Raw genomic sequence first — 25,464 nt, forward strand, 5'->3', positions numbered from 1 at the left:
TGATTTCTATCTTTATTCTTAACTGTTAATGAAAAGAAATTAGAATAATATGGTAATCTAGCTAATAATCACTGAGTTTTTTGACAGACATTCAGGAAGCTCACTCAGGCAGTTTTGAAAAACTTACAGAATCTTTCATGGATGGATCGATGGATGGGTGGGTGGATATAGACAAATGGAGATACTGAGATTTGTCTATATTTATACTAAATATTGTCTTGAATTTTGAGACTTAAAGAAGGAATCCCTCAGTTTTTTACTTTTTTTATTATATGGCTTTGTTACAGTTTTGGTAAAATTTAGAATTATAAACTTACCATTTTGTTTTAGGTAATGATTTCTGTCTTACCTAGACATTTGATTAAAATCAGCTCTTTGGGATTTTTTCCTTACATATTAAAATTTAAAAGGAGAGAATTTTATTAGTGGTTAAAATTGTATGTGTTGGAGGGTAGAATATTCAAAGAGTTGTGGTCCAGTGTCAGCCACTTTGTCTATCTACAGGAACTTTTGGAAATTCAAGAACAAAGAATTGGTTTCTCTTTAATCAGGTTCTGTTCCTACTCTTTGTCAGTAGTTTCAGTGTGTTATGAACATGGTTTGAGCATCAACAGATTTTATTACTGAAAATTAGAGATTTGTTTTGACTCAATTCTACTTTAATTTTAGTTTAATTTCAAAGTTTTTAAGATGTAAGAAAAAGCTGGAATCACAGAAATAAATAATGTCCAACTTGGTTTGTTGGCAGTATTAATCTAATATGTTGAAGTTATTTAACAACTCCAGCAATTTTTGGCATTGTAGTTCTTTTAACACTTGTGCAATTGCAGTTCATGATAAACGGGTTCAACTTGAGAATTTTATTGCCAACTTTTTAGTGAATATACAAAAATTGGTCTTTATTTCTACGCATAGTTCTTTGATTCTTGGCATATATACATATTGATGCAACCACCACTAACTACCTTAAGTGTGAAAAAGTTCCTTTATCCTGAAAACTTTGTGATACCCCCTTCATAGTGATGCCCTTCTTGTCCCCTCATCTCTCACAACTACTGATCAGTTCTCTTCACTATAATTTTGTACATTCAAGACTGTTCTGTAACTGGAGTCACAGTTTATTACCTTTGTGGTGATTGACTTCTTTGATTCAGGTTGGAGGCAACATTAGTTGGTTCCTTTTGTTGATGACCAACTCATGCTCTGTTGTCTCAAGAGTAGCACCATTTGCTTATCAATTTACCTGTGTGCTTAATGAAAGATGGTTCTTGTATGCAGCCTTTTGAAGTTGTGAATAAAGCTTATAAATATATGCATACAAACTTTGTGTGGATACATTTTAATTTCCCTGAGATTGGTATTTAGAAGTGAGATTACTGGGGCATATGATAGTTATGTATGTATGTATGTAACTTTATACACCTAATTTCCTATATGGCTGTACTATTTGCTTCCATTTGCTGCAAATGTTTGTCAGTACTTGATCCTGTCAGCTTACTTTAGCAATTCTAGCATAGTTAATTTCTCATCCTGGTTTTAGTCTACATTCTTGAAAATTTGCATTTTGCTTTTCTTCTTTTGTGAACTGTTTAAGACACATTTTTACAATTGAATTCTTTGCTTTTTTTACTGAGTTGTGTGATTTTTTTTTGTTTACTTGGATTTTTATTTTCTGCTAAACTGTCGCCTTTCCTAATTTTAACATCATCTGTAGAACAAAAGTTCAGAATTTTCTGATGGAGTCCAGTTTATATTTTCTTTTTTAAGCCATGCCATTACCAATCAGGATAACAGTTACTTAAAAATTCTCAAATGATGCATTTTCATCATAATAAAGTCCTTATTTGATCTTTGCAAATACTCCCACATATTGCTATTCTAAAGTGAAGGTTAATGTAAAATAGTGATCGGTGTTTTAAATACCAGAGTTGTGTAAATACTGTTGCAGCAGTATAAGAACAGTGGTGTAAAAGCCAGAAAGGCTGGCATGGCTCTTTAAGCCTGCACCAGGGCCTTATAGCAAAACTACCTAGGTGACATTTACTTTTATATGGGTTGTCTGCCTTCAGATTTAGGGTGGCTCTAAAATTTGTTTAAATATCCCTTTGTTTTCCAGGGAAATTTTAGATTTCTAGCAAAATGGAATGAAAGGCTTGCTTAAATGATGCATTTAAGTCTCTTCTTCATAGCCTGGTCCCATATTTCCTTTAGTGCTTAGTGGTATCTCACTGTATGTGCCAGAGTCTGTCGATTTTCATAGTGAAGGGAGAGTTTTGTTTTTGTTTTTAAATAAGAACCATTTGCAAGGCTGTGATGGCATATGCCTTTAATCCCAGCAGTCTGGGGGCAGAGGCAGGTGGATCTCTGTGAGTTGAGGCTGGCTTGTTCTACAAAGCTACACAGAGAAACCCTGTCTCAAAAAACACCAACAAGCAAACACTAAAACTGTTTGTTTGCATTCCTGTCAGCAATGAATAAGAGGCTCCCTGTTACACATACTTTTCAACATTTGGTTTTGTCTGTGTTTTATTTTAGCCACCCTAATAGACATGTAGGATTATCATATTCTCTCAATTTTCAGGTCCCTAGTGGCATTGGGTTGAACATTTTCTCATACAGTTATTTGTTGTCAGTGTATCTTTAGTTAGATACCCTTTGTTGCCTGTTTTAAAAATAGGGTTACTTAATTTTTTCATTAAAAATTTTTTTCTTGTAAGCTTTGTAGTCTTATCAGATAGGTCTTTGTAAATACGTTCTAGCCAGTAGTGGTCTTCTCATTCTCTTGACTGTAATCAGTTTTTAAAAAGTTTTCAAATGGTTTTAGTTTTCTGTAGACTGATCCATTGTTCTGTGAGACTTTCTCATTCTTTTGGAAGCCCAAGTACCACACACAGTCATTAGTTTTCCACAGCTTATTTTATCCTTCTCATCACAGTTGGTTCTATCTTACTCTTAACTTCTGACGTGGTTACTTCCACGTTTCTTCTTGTGTTGCTCTTCAAATGCTAGCTTTTCACCTGGATGAACTGTAATGTAAATTTTCTTTCAGTACTTGGTGTCAGGAGTTCCTTTATTCTCGTACTGCCTCCACAGCAGGTTCTGGTCATTTGCCCTGCTGGTGAAAAAAAAAGTAATGGTGATGTTAATGGGTGATACTAACAGTGTTACTACTCAATTTTTGCGTTAATTTTAAAAATGGTTCAGTTATTTCTTATTATGTACATTTTAGTTTCTGTGCCAACCTAACCCTCTTTTTAAAAAGTGTTAATATTTTAGTAAAGATTGAATTTTTATCATATTTTTACATTTTATTGTGTTTGAATAAATATCTCACTTTTATTACTTAAGGGTAGAAAGATTTCTGTAGGAAATTGTTAAAAGAATTTTCTCATAGTGTAGTCTTGAATAACTCAGAATAGAATAAATATGTCAACAGTTCAGAGCACTTGCTGCTTCTGCAGAAGGCTTGGGTTTGTTTCCCAGCACTCACAACAGGAGACTCAACAGTGCTTCTAGGGCTTTGAACATCCTCTCCTGGTCCCTATGGAAACCGCATGTACATAAAATACTCAACATACATGCAGACAACCAGTCAAGCATGTAAATCAGTCTTTAACAAACAATCATAAAACAACTTTTAGTCAGGGTAAAAGTTCAGCGTAGTTCTTTGAAAAATGATGCAGATAGCATCGTCTGCAGTGTGTGCTGATTGTTATCTTTTTCATTTGCCCACAGACTGGTTTCATAGTTTTCTGTTACTGTAATAAATAAATCACCATGACCAAAGCAACATAATAGAAGGAATGGTTTATTTGGGGATTACAGTTGCAGGGGTTTAGAGTAGATAATAATGGCATAGTATGGCAACAGACAGCAAAGTGGAGGCTGGGATAACTGAAAGCTCATACCTCAAACCCCAAACAGGAATCTTTAAAAGAGCTCACTGGAAACAACACACGTCTTTTGTCACATATTCAGCCCCTACAACATACTCCCTCCAGCAAGGACATGCCTCCTAATCTTGCAGCAAACCAGCTAGGGACCAAGCATTCAAATGTCCAAGAATTATGGAGGTCATCTCAACCAAACCATCAAACTGATATTGCATTACATGAAATATTTGTACATTTTAGAGAACATACTGTAATATTAACTTATTTGATTGGTCAGTTTTTTTATTCATTCAACAAATGTGTCAAGTATATTTTGAAATAACTTCCTGATTTGAATGTATTCCCAAACTGGAATAATTTAATACAGTTTATATTTAACACAATTTTGTAATAGTTGTAAGTTCAGTTCTTAATAATTGACTAGATGTTGTGGTATTTGGAACACATGACTTTCATGTGTAGATTGTCTAAGGTTTTTTTTTTTTTTTACAGTCTCGCTTTGTAACCCAAAGCTGTGTTTGAAACTTAGAATCCTCTACCTCTGTCTCCTGCCAGTGCTTGGGTTCCAGCTTTTTGCTCCAACACTTGCCTACACTGTCATGTTCTCAATTAATTCTTAAAACGTAATGAGTGGTCCGGTAAAATGTATGGAGCTTGATGAGTGCATTTGTAAATGGGCATGTTCCAACTTGCTTTTTCTTTTCCTCTGGTGTTATGTACCTTCTTTATTTACCTGATAAGTCCTATGTTTACATTTAAACATATAGATTAAAACTGTGTATTCTGTGTGAAATTATGCATGTGAAAGTATTTGATTAACATAGCAATCAACTAGCATACATATATATTTTTTAATTTCTTTTGATATAGACAGTGTACTTATGTCCTGGGGCTATACCTTAAAATTAAGGTGCTCAGTCTGAGAAAGCTAAAATATATCATGTTCTGTGTTTATGATATAAGCTAGTAGTTTTTCATGCTACATATTAGATAGGATATATATATGATCCCATCATTAAAATCTAGTATCTATCTTTCTCCAGCATGTAAGAATAAGTCAAGTTAGTAAACAGGACCTACTTGATAGAGAGCCGATTCCCACAGATTATTCTGTGACCTTCACATGGATTTAACACTCCCACACACATATACACACCTATGCATGCACATGCGCGCGCACACACACGCGCACACACACTCACTCTAAATAAATGTTAGTTTTCAGAAGTTAAAAAATAAATCTGACAGTTTTCTTGGTTTTTATTTATGCTGCTGTATGTTGCAGGCATTCTATTTTTTAAACCTATCCACTTATTAATTGATTTCCTATAGATTGACATTTTATTTACATGCATTTACAACTCAGATTTATAGATATGTATAACCTGATTAATTAGTGTTTCAAAAATGCACCATGACTTTAGATTGTCCCTAATCTAACAAGGTTTGGCAAATGTTTTGTGTTACAAGCTTGTTTAGGCTTGAGTTAATGAGAATTCATTTGGACCATGGAATACTTTTGAATCAGAATATTTGTAGAATTGTGCACCGTAGCACTCATTTCTTGTCCTCTTGGATTGGTTCCAGGTTCCCATAGCAACCAAACTCCATAAGTGTTCATCTGCTTGTATGTACTGTCCAGCACGAACTCATCTCTAAGTTACACATAGCAAACACAGCGCAAATGTTCTGGAAAGACTGTTATGCTCTGTTGTTTGGGGATGATGACAAGAAAAAAGGTGTGCATATTTTCAGTAGGAAACAGACTTTTTCTTCCAAATTTTTTTTGATTGATTGTTGCTTGAATATGTGGATTTGGGACACATGGATGTGGAGATCCAATTGTAATTTCAAAGACTTACATGATCTTGGGACACAGCCATATTACTTCTTCATTCTAAAGTTATAAGCACAGAAGAAAGTCTGTTTTCTAGGTAAATAATTTTTCCATTGTGCTGATAGCACAGCGGGAAACTTAACTAGTAAGGTAGTAGTAAGCTTGGTTTCTTCTTCTTTTTTTTTGAAACAGGGTTTCTCTGTGACTTTGGAGGCTGTCTTGGAACTAACTGTTATAGACCAGGCTGGTCTTGAACTCACAGAGATCCACCTGCCTTTGCCTCTTGAGTGCTGGGATTAAAGGCATGCACCACCATCGTCCAACCCTTGTGTTTTTGTGTGTGTGGGGGGGGAGGTTGGATTAAGAAGGCATATCAGATACAAGGAAACTTTATGAAAATGTTTAACTTGTTGAAAGTGACAGTTGATATGATCTTCTGTATACCAGGTACTGGTATTTGTGAAAGAGTAACAGCTGAAAAGAGAGGCATTCTGCCACCATGGAGGCATTCAGATTTTAGTGGAAGAAGCAATAAATAAATGTGTAATGTAGTCAGATACTAGTGAGAAGGAAAATTAAGCAGAAGGTGAAGAAGTAGAAGTAGAATGTGTATATATAGAGATTTTGAAATAGTGTAGGTGGGGAGAGGAGACCTGGAAGAGGCTGGTGAAGACTGGGGGGAAGTTTGAGTAGAAGAAAGTGAAGTGAGGCCTCATGATTTGAGTGAGCAGGACAATGACCAGTCATGGCTGCTGCTGGAGGGTTACAGTTATTGTGCCTAGAGAATTAACAGCACTGTTTTCTGTACCTTAGTATATTGTTCTCATTTCAATCCTGCAAGTCGATACTTTTTTGTATGTTAGGAAATCAAGTTCTGTAGGTGAAATCACTTTTCCAAACTCACAGAGCTCCTCAGAGACCTAGCTTTGGCAGGCACTTTTAGGTTCATACCCAGGGAAGTGTGTGAGGAGAATATTGGGCCTGGTAGTCTGGGGCCAGGAATAAAGTCTTGTTCATTATGAGGATTTGAGATTTTATTTTATGATGTTAAGCCACTGGGTAGTTTGAAATACCTAGGAGGTTGCTTTTTATGAGCACATTTGTTAAGTCTGCTGTGTATAGGTTATAGATTAACTTCTGACTGGCCTATAATGTATTTCTTTAAAGCTAAGGATTCTATTTGATTACTTTATTGAAAAAAATAATACATGCATGTATATATATATATGTGTGTGTGTGTGTGTGTTTATATGCATAAACTAATGAATTGTTCTCTTAATAGGTGCGAGAAGATGTACTAAATTCATTGAATAACAACTTTCTTCAAACATTAAATCAAGCTTGGAATGATCATCAAACAGCCATGGTGATGATTAGAGACATACTAATGTATATGGTAAGTACAGTTTTTCTTCTCTTTCCCTTAAAAAATGAGACATTTCAGAACAGTGACTTTCTGTCAGTTATAATTGGATACTGGCTACATCTTTGTAGAAGGTGTTTTTTGTTTTTTAAGACTATTTTATGTATGAGTGTTTTGCCTGCATGCTTGTAAGTGCACCACTTGCTGCAGTGACCTTAGAGGTCAGAGGACATTGTCTCCCCAGGAACTAGAGTTAACAGATAGTAATGTACCACCATGTGGGTAATATGAATTGGACTCTGGTCATCTGCCAGAACAGCAAGTGCTCTTTACCACTAAGCCATCTCTCCAGGTTTTGTTTCTTAAGTAAAAATATTTCCTTTGTAAAGACCACCCTCAACCTATGTAAATGAAATGTTAGTCATTCACATTCCTTTTAATATTAGAGTAAAACACTGAAAAGGCATGACTTTTAAAATAGTCTTACTGGGCTAGAGAGATGAGGCAGCTGAGTGGTAAAACACTTGTCAAGCAAGCAAGAGGACTGGGGTTTGGATCCCCAGAACCCATACGAATGCTGAGTAGGTACAGTGACTCATCTGTATATCCAGCCTTGAAAGGTGGAGCTAAGGGCCCCCAGAGAAATCTGACTAGCTAGAGTAGCTATGCTATCTATATTGGCAAATTCTGGGTTTGGTGTTAAAAGGCCTTTATTTAGTACTTCTTCCCTGAGGTAAAGGTAGTAACATGAGTTGAAAGCTGAATGTTCTAAGTTTGTTAAACCTAACTATAAATACTTTCAGCAACAAAATGCCTTATTAATATAAACAATTTCTCATAGCTGTAGTCTTCATAGCCTGCCATCCATCTCTTCTGTAAATTCTTGCCAGTATATTGCTACAGTTAGTTTGTTTTAAGATATGAGCTTCATTAGATATATAATCAGATTCACTTTGTTGCTGTTTTTCATTTTTTATCAGTCAAGAAAAAGGTGTTAATGAGATGGCTTGAGAAACCTTGGGTTTTACTCTCTGGCCGTTGAGCCCCCCCCCCCTCAGTTTTTGGTTTCTGTTTTGTTTTTTGTTTGTTTGTTTTTGAGACAGGGCTTCTCTTTGTATCCCTGGCTGTCTTGGAACTCATTCTGTAAACCAGGCTGCCCTCAGATTCTGCTTCCTGAGTGCTCAAATTGAAGACGTGTTCCCAGCCTCATATTTTATTATCAGTTAAAAACTACTTGCAAGTTTATAGAAAAAGTCTAAATTATTTCAGTTTAGTTTATTGCATCACTACAGAATTAGTTCTAATGACTTGTTATCCCTGTGTTTTATTTCTTTGCTTATGTGCATGAGTGTTTTGCCTTCATGTGTGTCTCTACACCATGTATATGTAGTACCTACGGAAGCCAGAAAAGAGCATTGAATTTTGTGAACAGGAGTTAGTAGTTGTAAACCACAGTGTGGATGCTGGGAATTGAGCCTAGGGTCCTGAAGAGCAGCCAGTGCTCTTCAACAGTGAGCTATCTCTCCAGCCCTTGCTATCAGTGTTTGTTAGAGAATTGGATATAGGGATTTTAGTTCAGCCCTTTACTCTCTTCAGGAATTTTATTTTCAGTTCTTTAGTTGCAGTATAACAACAAAAGCTTGTCCTAGTTTTCTTCACTTAATAGAAGGAAGAAAGCAATGTTCGGGAAGTATTTCCAGTGAGAACAAGCAGCTAGAGGTTTTTTTTTTTTGTTCTGCTGAGTGAATTCAAGCAAGCCTTTACTCCTGATTTTGTGAGGGCTTAGTGGCAAAAGGGTGAGGGAGAGGTCACCTTAGTTTTCTAGGATGAAATAAAAGGTCTACTAAGGAAACCGCTTTCTTTGTCAGGTTATGGATCTACCTTGTGTTAACACTTTTAGGATAAATGAGATAGCATGTGAAAACAAAATGTCTGACGCACAGGTGTGAAGGAAGCTAGGTAGCTCCTCTTGTTCTCTTTGCAGTTTTAACAGGAGTGAGTCAATTTAGTACCAGTGGCTAACAGTTAAATTGGAATTTTATCATCCATTGTCTATTAATGATCAACTATTTTAAAAGTATGTGTACTCATTTTGTAAAGTTGTTTCATTTCTGTTTTGAAATTACTGAAATTTCAAGGTTTGTATACAACTGGGGGGGGGGTCAAGACAGGGTTTCTCTCTGTAGCTTTGGAGGCTGTCCTGGAACTCGCTCTGTAGACCAGGCTGTCCTTGAACTCACAGAGATCCGACTGCCTCTGCCTCCTGAGAGCTGGGATTAAAGGCGGGCACCACCAATGCCTGGCACAGCTCTGCTTCTTTCTCACATGACCATGTCAAACAGTTCATTAATTCCTGTCAATGTTACTCATTTCTAAAATGAAAAAACTACCGATTGATTAGCTTATATGAAACCATTTATATAAAGCATGGCCATAATAATGAACTCAGTAAAAACTAGCCAATATTAATATTTCTTCTAACTCCTTATTTTTTTTAATGGCATATATGGTAGCACAATGCTGGATCGATCCAGTGACTTATTCTACCCTTTCCTGTATTCTGCTGGAGGAAACGTCATACTAAATGGGTCAGTGTCAGGATTGTCCACTGTCACAGGCCTTCTGGTAGCCCTCCTCATTGTCCATGTTTAGACTCCTTGTGTTTGGTGAAAGGGCTCTCCTGGCTGTTGCTCTCCATTCTTCTAGTTCTGCCCTCTGACTTCCTTCCTAGTAAAAGACTTTGCTATCTCTCTCTCAGAAAAGTGAAATTATAGGTAGCACCTGAGTGCTGTGTGTACTTCTTTTGTTTTTTTCCCACTTCTGTTATAGGCCAGGTTTTAAGTTTTTGTTTTTAATAAAGCTATATTAGGGGCCATAAACCCTACTAAACAACTGGTCAGTACCCTTAAGTATTTGGAAGTTCTAATGTTTTTGTTTTTAGTTGATCTTTTCAGTATTGGGCATGTTCAAGCCACTCATGTTTAGGATAAAATTCAACTAGATTTTTCTGATGGAGTACCATTTTCCAGGATTCTTACCTGCCTCTCAGGTAAATGTCTCATTAACAAATGTAGAAACTTGCTTTCTCTTTTTTATATCTACTTTTTAAACACATCCCAGCTAAGCATCTACGTCAGATTTTTTTTTCTTCCTTTACTGGGTTCACAATGGAGGGAAAAGGTACAGAGAGCACTGCTCATCCTCTTCTTTTTATCAGCATTGGCACAGCTGGCTGCACTTTTCTTTTAATGTATTGGGCCCTGCTTACTGTGACGCAGTACCTTCTGCCTTTGCCTTCTCAGCTACTGCTCCTCGTCCACACCCTCCTCCTCTGTAAATCAAGGGGGTCTTTGGACTTCTGGTTTTTCTTCGTACATATATATATATATAACACAATTCTCAGAGGTTGGGCTCACATTGTTTAGTTGTTGTCACACTTCATTGTCTTCAAAGCACTCAGACTTGGCATCTCCAAATGAACTCATAGTTGTCATTCTAGTTGCCCATACAGAAACCGACTTTTCCTTAATTTCTTTGTCCTGCATCTTCCGCTGCTAGAATCTGATTTCCTCTTCTGTTCTGGTCTATTGGCCAAGACCAGTCCTCTTCCATTTCTTTCGTGAAATTAGTGTAACTAGTTTTAGAAGTAAATGTGTATGTACGGACTAATCTTAAAGCATCTGCTAGGCACTATTCTATCCTGTTTGGCAGATCTCTCCCAGGTGTTCTTTGATTTTTTTTTTGTTTGTTTGTTCATTTGGTTTTCTCCTTACTTAGTACAAAAAAATACCACCTTGAGAATTCTTATGTCCTCTGTTTTGAAAAAGTCTGAACTTGTTCCGACTTAATGTTTTAAAATTTCTTGTCAAAGCTGGGGTGGAATTAGTGGTGACCCACCTATGATCCCTGCATAGAAGGCAAAGTCAAGAGGATTAGGAGTTTTGAAGATCATCTTCAGTCACAGAGTGGGTTAGAGACCAGCCTAGGCTACATGAAACCCTGTCTCAAGGAAAATGAACAGTTTTTATTAGCAGTCTCCTGTCCTGTTGGTTAAAAATACACTTTCTTTGTACTGAAAACTTTTCTTCAGCAACGTTCATAGCAATCATTACAATGTGTACCTCTATCCCACCACTTACTGAAATTTGGAGTTATTATGTTGTATAAGAATTATTTGAATAAAAGAATTACTTTGTGGATCTGAAAACTGAGTTCATAAGTGGAAGTTGGGGGTAGGGTGCTGGCTAATGCAGTGTGGAAATTCTAGACAGAGCATTGATTGAATTTGGTCAAAATGAGATGGTGTGATTAGAAACTTAGAAATTGTTTATTTCCAAAATTTTTCATTCACTATTTGGAGCCACTGAAAGCAAACCTTCAGAAAAGGTGGACTATTGTCCTAACTGTATTGTGTGGTTTATCTACTTGTCTGAACTGAGGACAAGAACAATGAATGCCTGTATAACCATTGTGTGTTATAAAGCCTAGTGCAGCTCCTTGTACAAACCTAGGCACATGCAAGCAGCATATTACATTACCTTTTTGAATTGACTGCCTTTTCAAAATGCTTATTAAAGTCTTATTTTAGATTCAGAAAGAATATCTTCATTCCATAGCCATTTTTTATCTTTATGTCCTTCATTTTCCTGTTTTACACTTTTTAAATAGATGAACTACTCTAGTTTTTTTATTAAAATATACCAGAAATGACATTTTAAAACAAAAAATGTGTTTATGTTGAAAAGAAGTAATTTTGAAGTATTAATATGCATTATTATTTTTATATTTTTATTCTTTGAGAATTTATACAAGTTTTGATCATAGTCTTCCCTGCCCTCAACGCTTCCCATATCCTTCCCCCACCTCCCTACCCTACCCATCCAACTTCATGTTCTCTCTGTGTATCAGGTCCAGTCTGTGTTGGCCAAGTATTCCTGGATGTGAGTAGTTGTGGATATACCATGTGTTGGTGCATCCGTGTATACCATTAAAGATGACTTGAGTTTTCCTCTCCTCTGAGCTGGGATTATTTTTCTGGTTTGAATTTATTCAGGTCTTGTCATACTATCATATTTGATATGCAACTTTCATGTATTTGGAAACAAGCTTCCTTGATGTCATCAAGCACCTTTGACTCTTAAAAACTTCCTATTCCCTCTTTGACATAGACTCTTCAGCCTTCATGGGGAGGAGTGAGATTTGCATTACCTATTTGGCAGGTGAAGGCAGTAGAGTTTATAACTAACTGCTTTAGTTAAATTCACTTTTTTTCATTCACTTTTTAGTTTTGTTTTTTGCTTGTTTGTTTTGGATTCATTTATTTTTGTGTGTGAGCTTGCCTGCCTGCGTGCGCGTGTGTGTGTTTGTACCCTTGGAGATGAGAAGAGGGTATCAAGTCACCTGTAACTAGGTTAGAGTTTGTTGTGCTTCACTGTGTGGGTGCTGGGACTAGGTCTTTTGCTGTGAGAAAGTACAAGGGCTGAACTTTGGCTGCAGCTGCACATTCATTGTTTCCTTACAAGTAGCTTGTAAGATAGTTTGTGGCTGATTGGGGGAGGTTTCATTGTCAGTTTGGATTATTGAGAAAACTAATTAATGGGAAAAGATTTGAATTATTTTTGGTGCAGAATTTCATGTAATCTAGATTGGCCTGAAACTCGCTCTGATGCAGAAGATGACTGGGAAATTCTGATCCTCTTATCTCCATTCTGGGTTCTGGAATTGCAAGAAGGTGCCATCATGCCTCCGATAGTGAGGAGGGAACCTAAGATTTCATGCATGGTAGGCAGGTACTCTACCAATTGAGCTACATTCCTAGCCTTATTTGAGTATTTTCTAGAGTAATGTTATATTAGTTTTAGTTGTTTGTGTTAATTGTAAACTATTAACATCTGTTTTTTTCTGTATACTATGGAAATAAATAAGGGAGAATTTCGTTTATAAATGTTTTGTAGGCTGCCTTTAGCAACTAGAATTAACATCAAAGGAATAGAAAACCATTTCTGTCTTTGTGAGAGAGGGACTAAATGATTGGCTAGAGCCAATTAATATTCTGAAATCTATTTTTATATTCCTTTTATAAACAATGTACCATGCATGCCCTTTATAACTTTTTTTGTTATTTATAAGAGACCATATCCACTTTACTACCAAGTCATTTTTACTTAAATCAGGACTCTCCAACAAAAACATTTTTAGCCATTCAATGATCAGAATTTTGGTTATGAATTAAATTATGGTACACGTTAAAAGTCACAAGACATTTGTTTCCGTTTTGGTTCGTGATGTTTTTTGGTTCTTGGTTTTTTTTTTCAGACAGGGTTTCTCTGTTGCTTTGGAAACTGTCCTGGAACTAGGTCTTGTAGACCAGGCCAGTCTCAAACTTACAGAGATCCGCCTGCCTCTGCCTCCCGAGTGCTGGGATTAAAGGTGTGCGCTACCACCGCCTGGGTGACATCACCCATTTTTAATTCACTCAAGGGTGATCAACACCACAATCGCTGTCCCGCTCCCTTCTTTTTTCTTTTTTTTACTTTGGCCACTTAATTTTTATTAATTATTACATATTATTCATTACCTACATATTCTCCTTGATGAGCATGTCTCTGTTCAACTATGTCTAAAAATTACGAAAAACTAGTTTTTTCTTTCATTTAATTTTTTCCCGCAGATTAAATTGTTTTGCTGCTTAGCATTTTTAGTTAAATGTAATTTTTTATTTAAAAATTATTTTTTATTTTATATGCCGACCCCAGTTCCCCCTCCTTCCTATTCTCCCACCCCGTCTCTTATTCCACCTCCTCCTCTCCACCCCCAATCCACTCCTCATTGGGAGTATGGTCTCCCTTGGGGAGTCCACAACATCTGGCATACCAAGTTGAATCAGGAGTAAGTTCTGGTCCCACTGCCAGCCCCACCCACCCCCGCAATTGATCAGATCACCTGTCACCCACATTCAGAGGGCCTAGTTTAGTCCCATGCAGGTTGCCCAGCTGTCACTCCATAGTCCATGTCACTCTCTTCCTTTTATAACATTTTAACATGGTCTCTTAAAGGTATACTAAGACAGATGAGGAAGAAAAAAACGACACATAAGGAATTTGGGAGTAGATAAAGGAATTAGTAGGAAGACAAAAATACATAAATGTGTTCAGAAACCATGGCCAGTAATCCCAACAAATACATTCTGTGTTGATCTTTGAAAAAAAGTGTTAATAGATTGTCCTTATCCTCCACGGAACAGAAGGGGTTTGGCTCATGTGGATCACAGTAACTTTCCTTTCCACTTTGTCTGGACCTCATTAGAGTATTCAGAACTGGGTTTTGTATTATATTTACAGCCTTTTTAATATTGTTTACATTTTGATCATATTTTTACTCCTCCCAGGTCTACCCACCTGACTTCATGTTCTCCCATTGATTCCTCTCTCACTTAAAAGAAAATTCAAGTCAAAACAAACAAAAAACCCAGTAAGACAAAAAATAACGAAGCAAAATGTATACAAAACCCTGGAGTTTATTTTGTGTTGGCCAACTACTCCTGTGCATGGGAATTCCCCTGGAATGTGGTTGATATACCCAAGTGACTCTCCATTGGAGAAGACTGATTTCCTTTTCCTAGCAGATAGCTATTGCAAATAGTTTTGTTAAGAGTGGCACTAAGTTCAGTTCTAAGATTTTGTGTGGTTTGAAACAGTGTACAGGGTTTGTTTGTGCTTACAGCACACATTTCTTGATGAAGTATATGGAATAAAGCTTACTTTGGAGTGGAGTACTGCAAGTTTATATGGGAAGTTTGAAGCAGTGATAAAATGCTTAATAATGAATTAAGAGTCTTGGCTGTATTTCCTGCTTTGTCATTCATTAATTTACTTATTTAACCCTCTGGGCAAGCATTCTTTTCCATATCCATGAACTATATTATTGTATAAAAAAAGCTCTGGTGCTTTCTGAGAGCCAGAGAATTCTTATTGCATGGTTGGAATTCCTGGATCCTCTCCTAGAAGTAGGCATGTGTATGTTTATGTACCACACAAGACTTGCTTTTATTTTCGTAGCAGGGGCATGAAGCCATCTATAGAATCTGGTAAGGATGTGTTGGTTCGATCACTGAATTTTCAGGATTCTTTCAGCTCTTAGGCTTTGAACTATTTTAATACTGAAAGTGAACAGCAAGATATTGTATCTGGGGAATGGGGGAAAGGAAGGAAAACAGAGTGTGGGTAGATTGGTATTAAGCGGATCACAATTTCTGTAAGAACTCTTAAACTGAATTGATAGCAACAATACATCTACTCAGTGATAAGTAGATGAGCGATCTACTTAAGGATAGCTGACAACACTGTCATAGTCTGTAACGTGGGCCAGACACTATTTAAGCTCTTTATGGTTTAGACTTCATGATAAGTTTTATCATTGTTTTTAAGTAATTATAACATTAAAAATAGTTAAGCAATAAAAATACTTCCCTGAGTATATGACAGTAAATATCTATTACTACATAGTTCTCTCTAGCCTTTACATATACGACTCATAAGTTGAATAGTATTGCCTCCATTTTATGGATAAAGAAATTGAAGGTATAGTCATTAAGAATTGGGGTTAGGGAGATTGATTTAGTAAGATTATCAGTTTCTGTACAACCAGAGTAGTGAGCTGATTTCCCAGTCTTTTTCATTTCTATGCGTGTGGTCTTCACCACTTTGCTGTCCTACCTTAGAATATTAGTCATACAAATCTTCTCTGTCTAGTAGAAGTGGTGGTAAACCCAGAATTGAACTAGTGTTCCCCTTGTGTTGTAATTCAGTAGTGATTGGCACTGGTTTCAGGTTCTTTCTCTTCAATCAGCAGTGTCCTAATGTAGAAATCCTCTTAAACAGTTAATCCTAACTTGGGAATGACGACTAAAATTTTGAAAATTGGTTTCTTGCATTTTATGTTGAAAGTGATTGCAGAAGTCTCCTGAATAAGTCACTTTCCAAGATCAGTTATGAGCAGTTCTTTTTTTTGGTTTTATCGAGACAGAGTTTCTCTGTAGTGTTTTGGAGGCTGTTGGACCATCCTGGCCTCGAACTCACAGAGATCTGAGCGCTGAGATTAAAGGCGTGTGCCACCACCACCTGGCTTATGAGCAGTTCTTAAAACCATCATGGGAACACTTAAACTCTGAAACCATGGGCACCCTGGCAGTTAGGCTGTCCATTGATACATCAAAAGCCTTTTTCTTCTTTCTACGATACAGCTCTTTACATCTGGCTCTAGCCCCTGTGAGATACCAGCTGAAAGCCTGGGGTGTTAACCAAGCTGTTTTGCATATTGCCATGCCTGACTTTTAGACTGGCAAGTCTGTCAGTTAGCATTTTAATGTTTTGTTCTCTTTGTTCTGCTGTGTTTTTGCATTTTATTTTGGTTTGGATTTTTTTGTCTTTCAGTAATTACCCAAGTCCTACATGGCTTAGTTCTGGAAACCTGACTGGGTCAAAACGGGAATGCAGAAAGAACACAGACACAGTTGTAGAAAAGCTAAGATGGAATGGGTCTGTGCTCTCTAATGGAGACCCACCACTAACAGCCATCTAAAAACTCAGTCGGCACTTTTATTTTGTGGATCTTGAATGGAGAAGGCGGGTGTATGGTACAGAGCTGAGGCAGGCGATTTAGCTAATCTCAATTTAGAGAAGTCTCTCAGGTTGTAGTTGTCTCAGACAGAGCAGGAAGCTGTGGCTGATAGTTAAACTGTCAAATTACCCACTTGAATCAGAGGAAGCTTTGCCAGTTCCCGTGGATCTGAACATTGGGTTCCTTGACATGGCTGTGTTCGTGTCAGCAACACACATTCAAGTAACCATCTCATGATGAGCTGAGTTTGGTTCTTTCTTTCCTCCTCAGAACCTTTGTCTGTTTAATAGTCAGTCTCCATGTACTAGCCCATGACATTGTGCTTGACCTTTCAGGAGATACTAAGTGACAGTAAGTGTATTAGTGCTAGTATGTAGTACTATTCTAATTGTACCTGCCTTTCTTGACCCCAGCAAGTTTGAATTGCCATTTTGTTTTTAAACACTGGGATGTGTGTTGGTGGTGGTGGTGGTGGTGGTGGTGATGGTGATGATGATGGTTTGGATTTTTAAGATTATGGCGAACAACATCCTGTAGAATTCTTAGAAAACTGGAACTCAGCCTTTAATTCCAGCACTCGAGAGGCAGAGGCAGGCAGAGCTCTTTGAGTTCGAGACCAGCCTGGTCTACAAGAGCTAGTTCCAGGACAGCCTCCAAAACAATACAGAGAAACCCTGTCTTGCAAAACCAAAAAAAAAAAAGGGGGGGGGCTGGAGCTCTTTACCCGTTAACCTCTCCAGTCTTGCATCAGTGAGTTTGATTGCTGTCGGTACTGTGTATAAGTAGAGCAGTACAGTATTTGTTCTTTTTCACTTAGCATCTGCTCCTCTGTTTTATGGAATATCTTTCTTTGTTTTTGAAGTCTGAACAATACTTCATTTTATATATACATATTTTGTCAGTCCCATCCTCTCATCCGTGGTCATTTTAATTGTGACTTCTAGAGCTTGTGGAAATTGCTGTTGTGACTATTGGAATGCGTATTTCCCCCAGGACCCTTCTTTCTGTTATTTGGGTGTGTACCTAGAAGTGCAACTGCTCAGCCATAGGCTGACTCTGGTTTTAATTTTTGACAGACGTTGATGCTATTTCCTATTGCATCCGGACTACCACTTCCTGCTTGTTTCTTACCTGTTGCTCTTGTTTTGTTCTGAGTTTTTGCCTATTTTATTTATTTGGTTTTTTTGAGACAGAATTTCTCTGTGTAGCCCTGGATGTCCTAGAACTCCTAGGCTCACCTCAGACTCAGGATTTTCCTGCCTCTACCTCCTGAGTGTTGGGATTCAAGGTATGTACCACCACACCTGGCTTTAGATTTTATTTAGTAGGTTTTTATTTTTAAATTTGAAGGCTAAGTGTGGTAGCTTTGGCAGTTCTTTCTATTGTCGATATTGCAAATGGTTGCCATTTGAGGTGGATGTTATGAATAAGGAAACAGTATAAAGATCCTACTTACTAATAGGACTGAGTTAAAAAAATACTCCTTGAATCTGTGCTCTTTTTTTGCTTGTTGATGTCTGTCTCTCATTTGTGCAGTGCCTGCCAAGGGCAGAAGAGGGCATCAGATCTCCAGGAGTGGAGTTATAGACCATTGTGAGCCACCACCATGTGGGTGCTGGGAATTGAACTTGGATCCTCTGGAAGAGCAGCCAGTGCTCTTAACCACTAAGTCGTTTCTCCAACTCCTGATCCAGCGTTCCTAACCACTGAATTGTATAACTTGAATACCTGTCTTCTGAACTCACATAGGTCTACTGGAGATTATTTCCTGGTATCACATTTTTTCTTCTGCTCACAGATTATATAATTTTACAGTGGAGAGCAGTGCATTGATAGAATTTATATAACTTTATACAAACATGGTTTTCATTCATCTTGTGTTTTGGTAGATGATTTACAAGATTGTTTTTTCTCTCAACAACTAGAATGTTATTTAAATTTTTCCACATCCTTGTGAAAGATTGGAGTCCACTTTACAGTGGTTGAAACCATGATTAAGTTTAAAGCATTCAAGTTTCCACAGCAGGTTTTTTTAGTAATAATATATCCTATGCTTTTCTACTAAGTTTATCGGTAGGTAGTACTGTATTCACGCAATTAAATGTACAGCTTATTGTTTTACACCTTGCCTGGTGCCCTTTGTACAAAATGAAATACTTGGTTCATTTTGTAAACTATGAGCTAATTAGACTGCTTTTTGTGATTCTGTAGAACCTTTTTTGTGCTCTGGCTTTTTACTGTTGTTTCTGCCTTCATTGTTTTAGGCCTTTTTAAACCTGTATTTCATGGCTTGAAAGGATCCTTGTTTGAAAATACTTCTGTTGCTTTTTGGTAAGATGATTGCCTTGTGATTAGGCTTATTTGAGGTTCATCCAAACATGTTCTGACAGTTACTACATAGTTTATGGGTATTTTGTTGTTGGGGGCTTTTAAATAAAAGTGTGAGTTTAAGTTTTTAGTGTTTCCTTCTTGCTTACCAGTAGGTAATTATTTAATATTGGTAAAGATTTTTTAAAATGTTTTGTTCTTTTCCTATTGTAAGAAATGAATGAAAACATCATTATAGATGCTCATATGAGAAATTGAGTTTAATTAACCCTCTTGACAGCTTAATTCACCAACTTTCACTGATACTTAGAGCATTTATAGCTTTGGCTGTAGTGAGGTCAGTCAGGAAAGTGTAGGTGAGTAACCTGTGACTTCTCTGGCTCATCAGTGTATTGGCAAGTTGTTAAAAGTGTGGAACTGTTGATCTAAGTCAGACTTTTCATAAAGACTTCCCATGTACAGAACTAAGTTTTCAGACTTACAATATATATAACCTAAAGGTTAGTCTTAGAATTTGTGCCCTAAATACTCCACTTAATTATTTTCATAACTCTGGGCTTTTAAATTTTTATTATGTTTACTTACTTTGTGTATGTATGGAAGTCAGAAGAAAACTTGGAGGGGTCGGGGGGTCTCTCCTACCTGTGTTGTCCTGTGAGTGGAACTCAGATTATTATGCTTGGTAGCAGTCACCTTTACCCAGAGAGCTATCACCAAGGATCCACATTTTTGTTTGTTGCTTGTTTTTTTAAAGATGGCTTGCTTCTCTTTGTATAGCCCAAACTGACCTAGAACTTGGATTCTCCTTTCTTAGCCTACTGAGTGCTGGGTTTATGGATGTATTCCCCCCCCCCCCCCAGCACCTGTTTAGTCTTGAAAGCAAACATTGTTTAACATGAACACTAGATAGGAATAGTAGAACTGAGCTTTCCCTCATTTTGCATACTGATTGCTTATGAGCCTGCAGCCACTTGCTTTTCTGTAGCATGACTTTAATACCATTTCTTGTAGTAAAATCATGTGGCCCACTTCTGGAGGTTAGCTTTCTCAAAAGCTATACCCTGGCATAGTGTGTTTTGGCACCTTTAGACATGGATTTTGTATTCTGAGTTTGATCTTTCATATCCCAGTAAACAGGTGTCTTGTTGCGTTTGAGCCATCGGGAGGAAAAGGATGCATTTTGCTAAAATGGTAGAAGCTTTAATATCTGTGGATAGAGCCAAGTCCCTCCTTAACTCTTATCTGTTGGGAATAATAGGAACCCCAGGACTTTTTAGAGGAAGAAATTTGACATGAAGATCATCTTGTTAAAGCTATAGACAGACCGAACTCCTACCGATCTCTTCATCATAGTTGGTACTTTTTAAACAAGTAGTGCTTTCTTAAAAATTGTTAGCCAATCTTTATAGTTGTTTTTAGCAAGGTCTGAAAAACTATTCTTTCTCAGATACTGTATTATAGATGGTTTGTTTACAAGTTGATTTGTGAAGTAAACTATGAGTAAATCAGTAGCAGGATCTGACTCCTTACCCAGTTCTGTGAAAGGATGGGCATGAAGTGGTAGCCCATCCTTTTTGTTTGTTTGTTTGTTTGTTTGATTCCCTCTTTTGCCTCACAGTCTGCCTCCCTAGCTTGGGAAGGTTCATGTCTACTGTAGACTGCTTGGCAAGGGATAACTCGAGAGAACTATAAATAGATTTAAAATGTGGTTTATCTTTATGCTTGATGAAATGAATATTTCTTTATGGAACTTTGAAATGCTTTTTAAGAATATTTTATATTAAAATGTCTGAATTTTGAAAGGCAAGTTACAAGAAGGCAATTTGGTTTGCACTCTTTGCAGTCAGAGAGTTACTAATGTTGGTAGTAACATATCTTCAGTTTGGTCTGATCATGAGATTACAACATTTAAAATTAGTCCTTAATGTATGATCTGTCTTTTGGGGATGGCATTTTAAGTCCTATCCCTTTTTTTTTTGGTGGCATATACCTTTCTTTTATTAATCATAACTTTTAAAATTGATAAGTATACTGTTTACTACACAGTGAAATAAGCAACAGTTCTAAATTGAGAAAACCAAGCATTTACAGTAGAATATGCTTATACATAAATATGACCAAATTTGTGTTAAAGTTCTGATAGGTCCCAAATGTATGCTGTTACCATGTAAAAACATGGATGCAAAAAAATGTCAAAAATAGTTATCACCAAAACTAGAAAAGAAACATTGAGATGGAAAGTAAATAAAGCATAAGGAACCCAACAAGGCAGCTTTTACAAACAGGCCATTCCAATCCTGCCACTGTTAAGAGCTCTTAATTCTCCAGACTGTCGTTTATAAAATTATATTACAAAAGTCTGTACTTCTAATTCCAGCACTCAGGATGCAGGGGTCTCAGTTTAAGATCAGCCTGGTCTACAAAGAAGTCTTATCCCTTTTTAAGATTAGTAAAGGGTCTTTTTAAATTAACATGGAAACATCTGCAAAAACATAGAAACCTTGCAAGGATTTTAAATGGTTAGGACTACGTTATTACTGTATTACATAAAATCAACAATGTAGTAACAAGGAGATTCCTATTGGAGTAAGTTGTGAAAATGCTCTTGTTCCCCTGCAGGCTGAATTCCTTCTCAGTGCTAATAAGCAGTAAACAAAAACACTTGACATACATTTCAGTGTATCTTATCTTACTGTCCAGTCTTTTACTTGAAGGTCATGCTGCAAATTGCAACCTTTGTCTTACTTGATGGTAATTAACCACACATGTCAAGCATTTGCTATAGATGAGTATTACTAATTGTATATAGCTACATTTAAGTTTCTCAGTGTTCTTTATACTCTCGTTGACTCTCTGGTATGTTTCCTGATAATAATTTTGAAATGTTCCATAGGCTTATGATGTAGTTGAAACAAGACTTGTTGCAATTACCAGAACCTGCCATTTTACCCACTTTAGCTATATAGTAGACAAAATGTTTTTTAATTTGTTTTAGTAATCATGGTAAATTGTAAAGATTTAATTTTACATAACTTGAGAGGTACTAGAAATTCCAAAGTGCTTAAGATATTTGTATTGTAGGTTGTGATGATTATTTTATTTACATCAAATTTACTTAACATTATTTGTTTTAACTGCAGGACCGTGTGTATGTACAACAAAATAATGTAGAAAATGTCTACAATTTGGGATTAATAATTTTTCGAGATCAAGTTGTACGTTATGGGTGTATTAGGGATCATCTTCGGCAAACTTTATTGGATATGATTGCCAGAGAGCGGAAAGGAGAAGTTGTAGACAGGTATACCATTTATCCTTACTTTTGGTTTTTTAGTGTTTATATCTTAAAAAAACTAATTGATGTCATAATTTCATTAACACAATTAAAAAACTTCAATGTTCAATAATTATTAAAATCTTCAAAGGCTTTCACTGTTCTCAGTTACCCAGAATTTAAGGACACCATCTTACGCTTTTTTTATTTTTTAAAATAAGTTTTTCCATTTTGGAAGAAACAAAACGTATCATTTGATTCTTTTTTGCTATGTAATAAACTTTTAGTCTTTTAGATTTTTTTTTTCTCTAAGGGCTATTTTTAAAGTTCTCCTTCCTCTAATGTTTTTAAAAAATACTTTGTTTTCTTTGCATTCCTGAGAATTGAATCTAGGGTCTCACCCATGCTAATGCCGCATCTGTAGTACCCCATTGTATTTTAGTACAGGGTCTCAGTATGTTCGCAGAGCAGTGTTGAACTCACATACTTCTTTTCCAGTCTCCCCAAAAGCCTAAACCATAGGCATATGCCATTGTGCTTTGGTGAGCTTTTGTCTAAATTTGATTCTTTATTTTTGGTAGAAAAATATTGAATGGAACCTAAAATATCCAGAACCACTTCCATGTCTTGCCCTATCACTTTTCTTACCATTTATGTGACGTTGCTGGTAAAGTGGCTTGAAACATGTGAGATTTGTCTTTGGTGTCAGAGGAGCAGTGAGCAAGCAGAATTCTTATGATTGAACTTGGATGTTTAATCATGATTGCACAAAAGCCATTTATTAAAAAACCTTGTATTGCCTTGGTTTTAGGTGTAGATTGTCCTGTTATCTGGTTTACTAACTTGACTCTCTAACTTTTCCTCTCCATTCATATCCCATTAAAACTTACCTCTGTATTTTTAAGTAAATAAAATTTAAGGAATATTTTCTTTAAAATTTTTTGTGTGACAAGATAAGGATAACTTGATAAAGAGCTGCATAGTCAAGATTAAAATTATTCCATATCCATACTTAATAAATGAGTTTCCTAAGGAAAACTGGTCACTTTGATGAAAGCTAAATGTTACAAAGGTATTTCAACTTTTACATATTTTACATGTCTTTAATATATTTGATTACCAATTAATTGAACTTCTTTTGACAGAGGAGCAATAAGAAATGCTTGCCAGATGTTAATGATTTTAGGTCTTGAAGGAAGATCAGTCTATGAGGAAGATTTTGAGGCTCCTTTTTTGGAAATGTCTGCAGAATTTTTTCAGGTAAACCTTTCCTACACACCTATGAAAATTGTATGTTACAAACCTAAACTTAGAAGTGCCCTTAAGATTTTATTGTATTTGATTACTATAAAGTCACAGATACTATATCACTAATGAAATCTTTCTGCAGGCCTTTTTTCTATCAGTTACTAATACAATAAAATATTAACAGTGTGTATGATTCCATATTTGCCTAATTGGTTAGGAAAGTAAAAGCTGATCTCAAGAAAGTAAAATTGTCAAAAATTACATGCCATTTCAAACCAATTAAATTCTATATAGGCTATATTAGAACAAATTAATGATGAAGTATGGTAATAGCACCGAGTACTGACAAATGTCAAAAGAGCTGTAAGATACTGGTAACCATGCATCCTTCCTTAAACACTGTTTTACAGAGAAAATGTAGTGGTGCCTGAGCAGACGTCTTACTACAGTACTGTTTAACGCTGATAATATGATTTAAAAAAAAAAAAAAAAAGAACCATTACATGTTTATTAAAATAGAGCTTGATAATTTACATATAAACAAACAAAAACGGAGTTGCTGCTTTCTTCCAAATTGGTTGATAGCTAGCCAATAGGAAAATCTTTATGGCTACATTGAAGAGGCTGGGTCATGCTTTACGAGTTTATAATCTTGAAGCAATGTTTATTTTTAAATAAGGTATCAGCTGGTTTTAGTGTTTACTTAGAAACACACATAAACTGTTTATTATGAATGGAGATGGTCTTGCCAAGATTGTTTTAGTATATAAAAGTCTGTTAGGAGTTTGATTTTAAAGATTAAAACTACTTTTGCTAGGTAGAGAATGTTACTAATTTTTAATATAACATATATCAATGTGTCTTATTATGTAATGTATTGGTTATTATGTAATGTTACTGTTGTATACATTAAAATCATATTGGAATGATACTACTAACTCTAAAACCAGTAAGGATAGTGTTTGATAGACAAAAAGCATATATGTGTACTTTAGGCTTGGGAGTATAGTGGAAGGAGAACTTCAGTAACAATGGTGTCTCAGCAAAGCATAATGACAGACACTGAATCTTTCTAGTTACAGTTTACAGTAATAAGGGAAGTTCCCCTGCGAACTTGGTTCAGATGCTTAAATTTGAATGTAGTACATTAGCAAATCTTTAAAACACTGCTTATAGATAATGTGTTAATTTAGTTGTGTGTAAATAGTGCTTTAAAGGCTAATTTAGACTAAATGAATCCGTGTAGTAAGAACCTTCATGAAATGTCTTTAGCTGTTACACTTCTTGGTGTGATTTATTGTAAATGCTATTTCCTGTTATGCTTTTAAAATTCTTAATTGCAGATGGAAAGCCAGAAATTTTTAGCAGAAAACAGTGCTTCAGTATATATAAAGAAAGTAGAAGCTAGAATTAATGAGGAAATTGAGCGGGTGATGCACTGCCTTGACAAGTCCACAGAAGAGCCCATTGTGAAGGTGGTCGAGAGGGAGCTCATTTCCAAGCACATGAAGACTATTGTAGAAATGGAGAATTCTGGGCTAGTACACATGCTGAAAAACGGAAAGACAGAAGGTAAGTGTTATCAATTAAAAGTGAACATTTATTCTGCCCTGCTAGTCATTTCTAATTCTAACTTATGAATGTCCATTTTCAAAAAGCTATTTTTATAGCAATAATTTACCTCAATTACCACTAGGGGGGAGTTAATGATTGTATTATGCATGAAATATTAGGTATTTCTAGTGAATTCAATGCATTTTACCATGCTTTTTACATTTGTTTCCCTCATTTTGTTTTCACTAGTATAAAAGATTAGGAAGTTCAGTGATTAACCACAGGCCAGTGGCTTCCTCTTGCATTTCTGTACTTTCTTAAATACTAGTTAGCCTGAGTAGTGCTCTGT

General features: G+C 36.2%; 1 protein-coding gene across 2 annotated transcripts in view; it reads left to right on the forward strand.

Moving 5' to 3' along the window:
- The window catches only part of Cul3 (cullin 3), a 74,935-nt gene that overhangs the window by 26,873 nt on the left and 22,598 nt on the right, over positions 1 to 25,464 (forward strand). For both annotated transcript variants that reach the window (XM_040753231.1, XM_040753232.1), the window contains exons 3-6: positions 7,013 to 7,126; positions 22,180 to 22,340; positions 23,459 to 23,573; positions 24,905 to 25,133. In XM_040753231.1, coding sequence (XP_040609165.1) covers positions 7,013 to 7,126; positions 22,180 to 22,340; positions 23,459 to 23,573; positions 24,905 to 25,133 — 619 coding nt within the window. The remainder of the gene's footprint in view (positions 1 to 7,012; positions 7,127 to 22,179; positions 22,341 to 23,458; positions 23,574 to 24,904; positions 25,134 to 25,464) is intronic.

Source organism: Mesocricetus auratus, unplaced genomic scaffold (assembly GCF_017639785.1).
Source record: "Mesocricetus auratus isolate SY011 unplaced genomic scaffold, BCM_Maur_2.0 Super-Scaffold_100010, whole genome shotgun sequence".
NCBI lineage: Eukaryota > Metazoa > Chordata > Mammalia > Rodentia > Cricetidae > Mesocricetus > Mesocricetus auratus.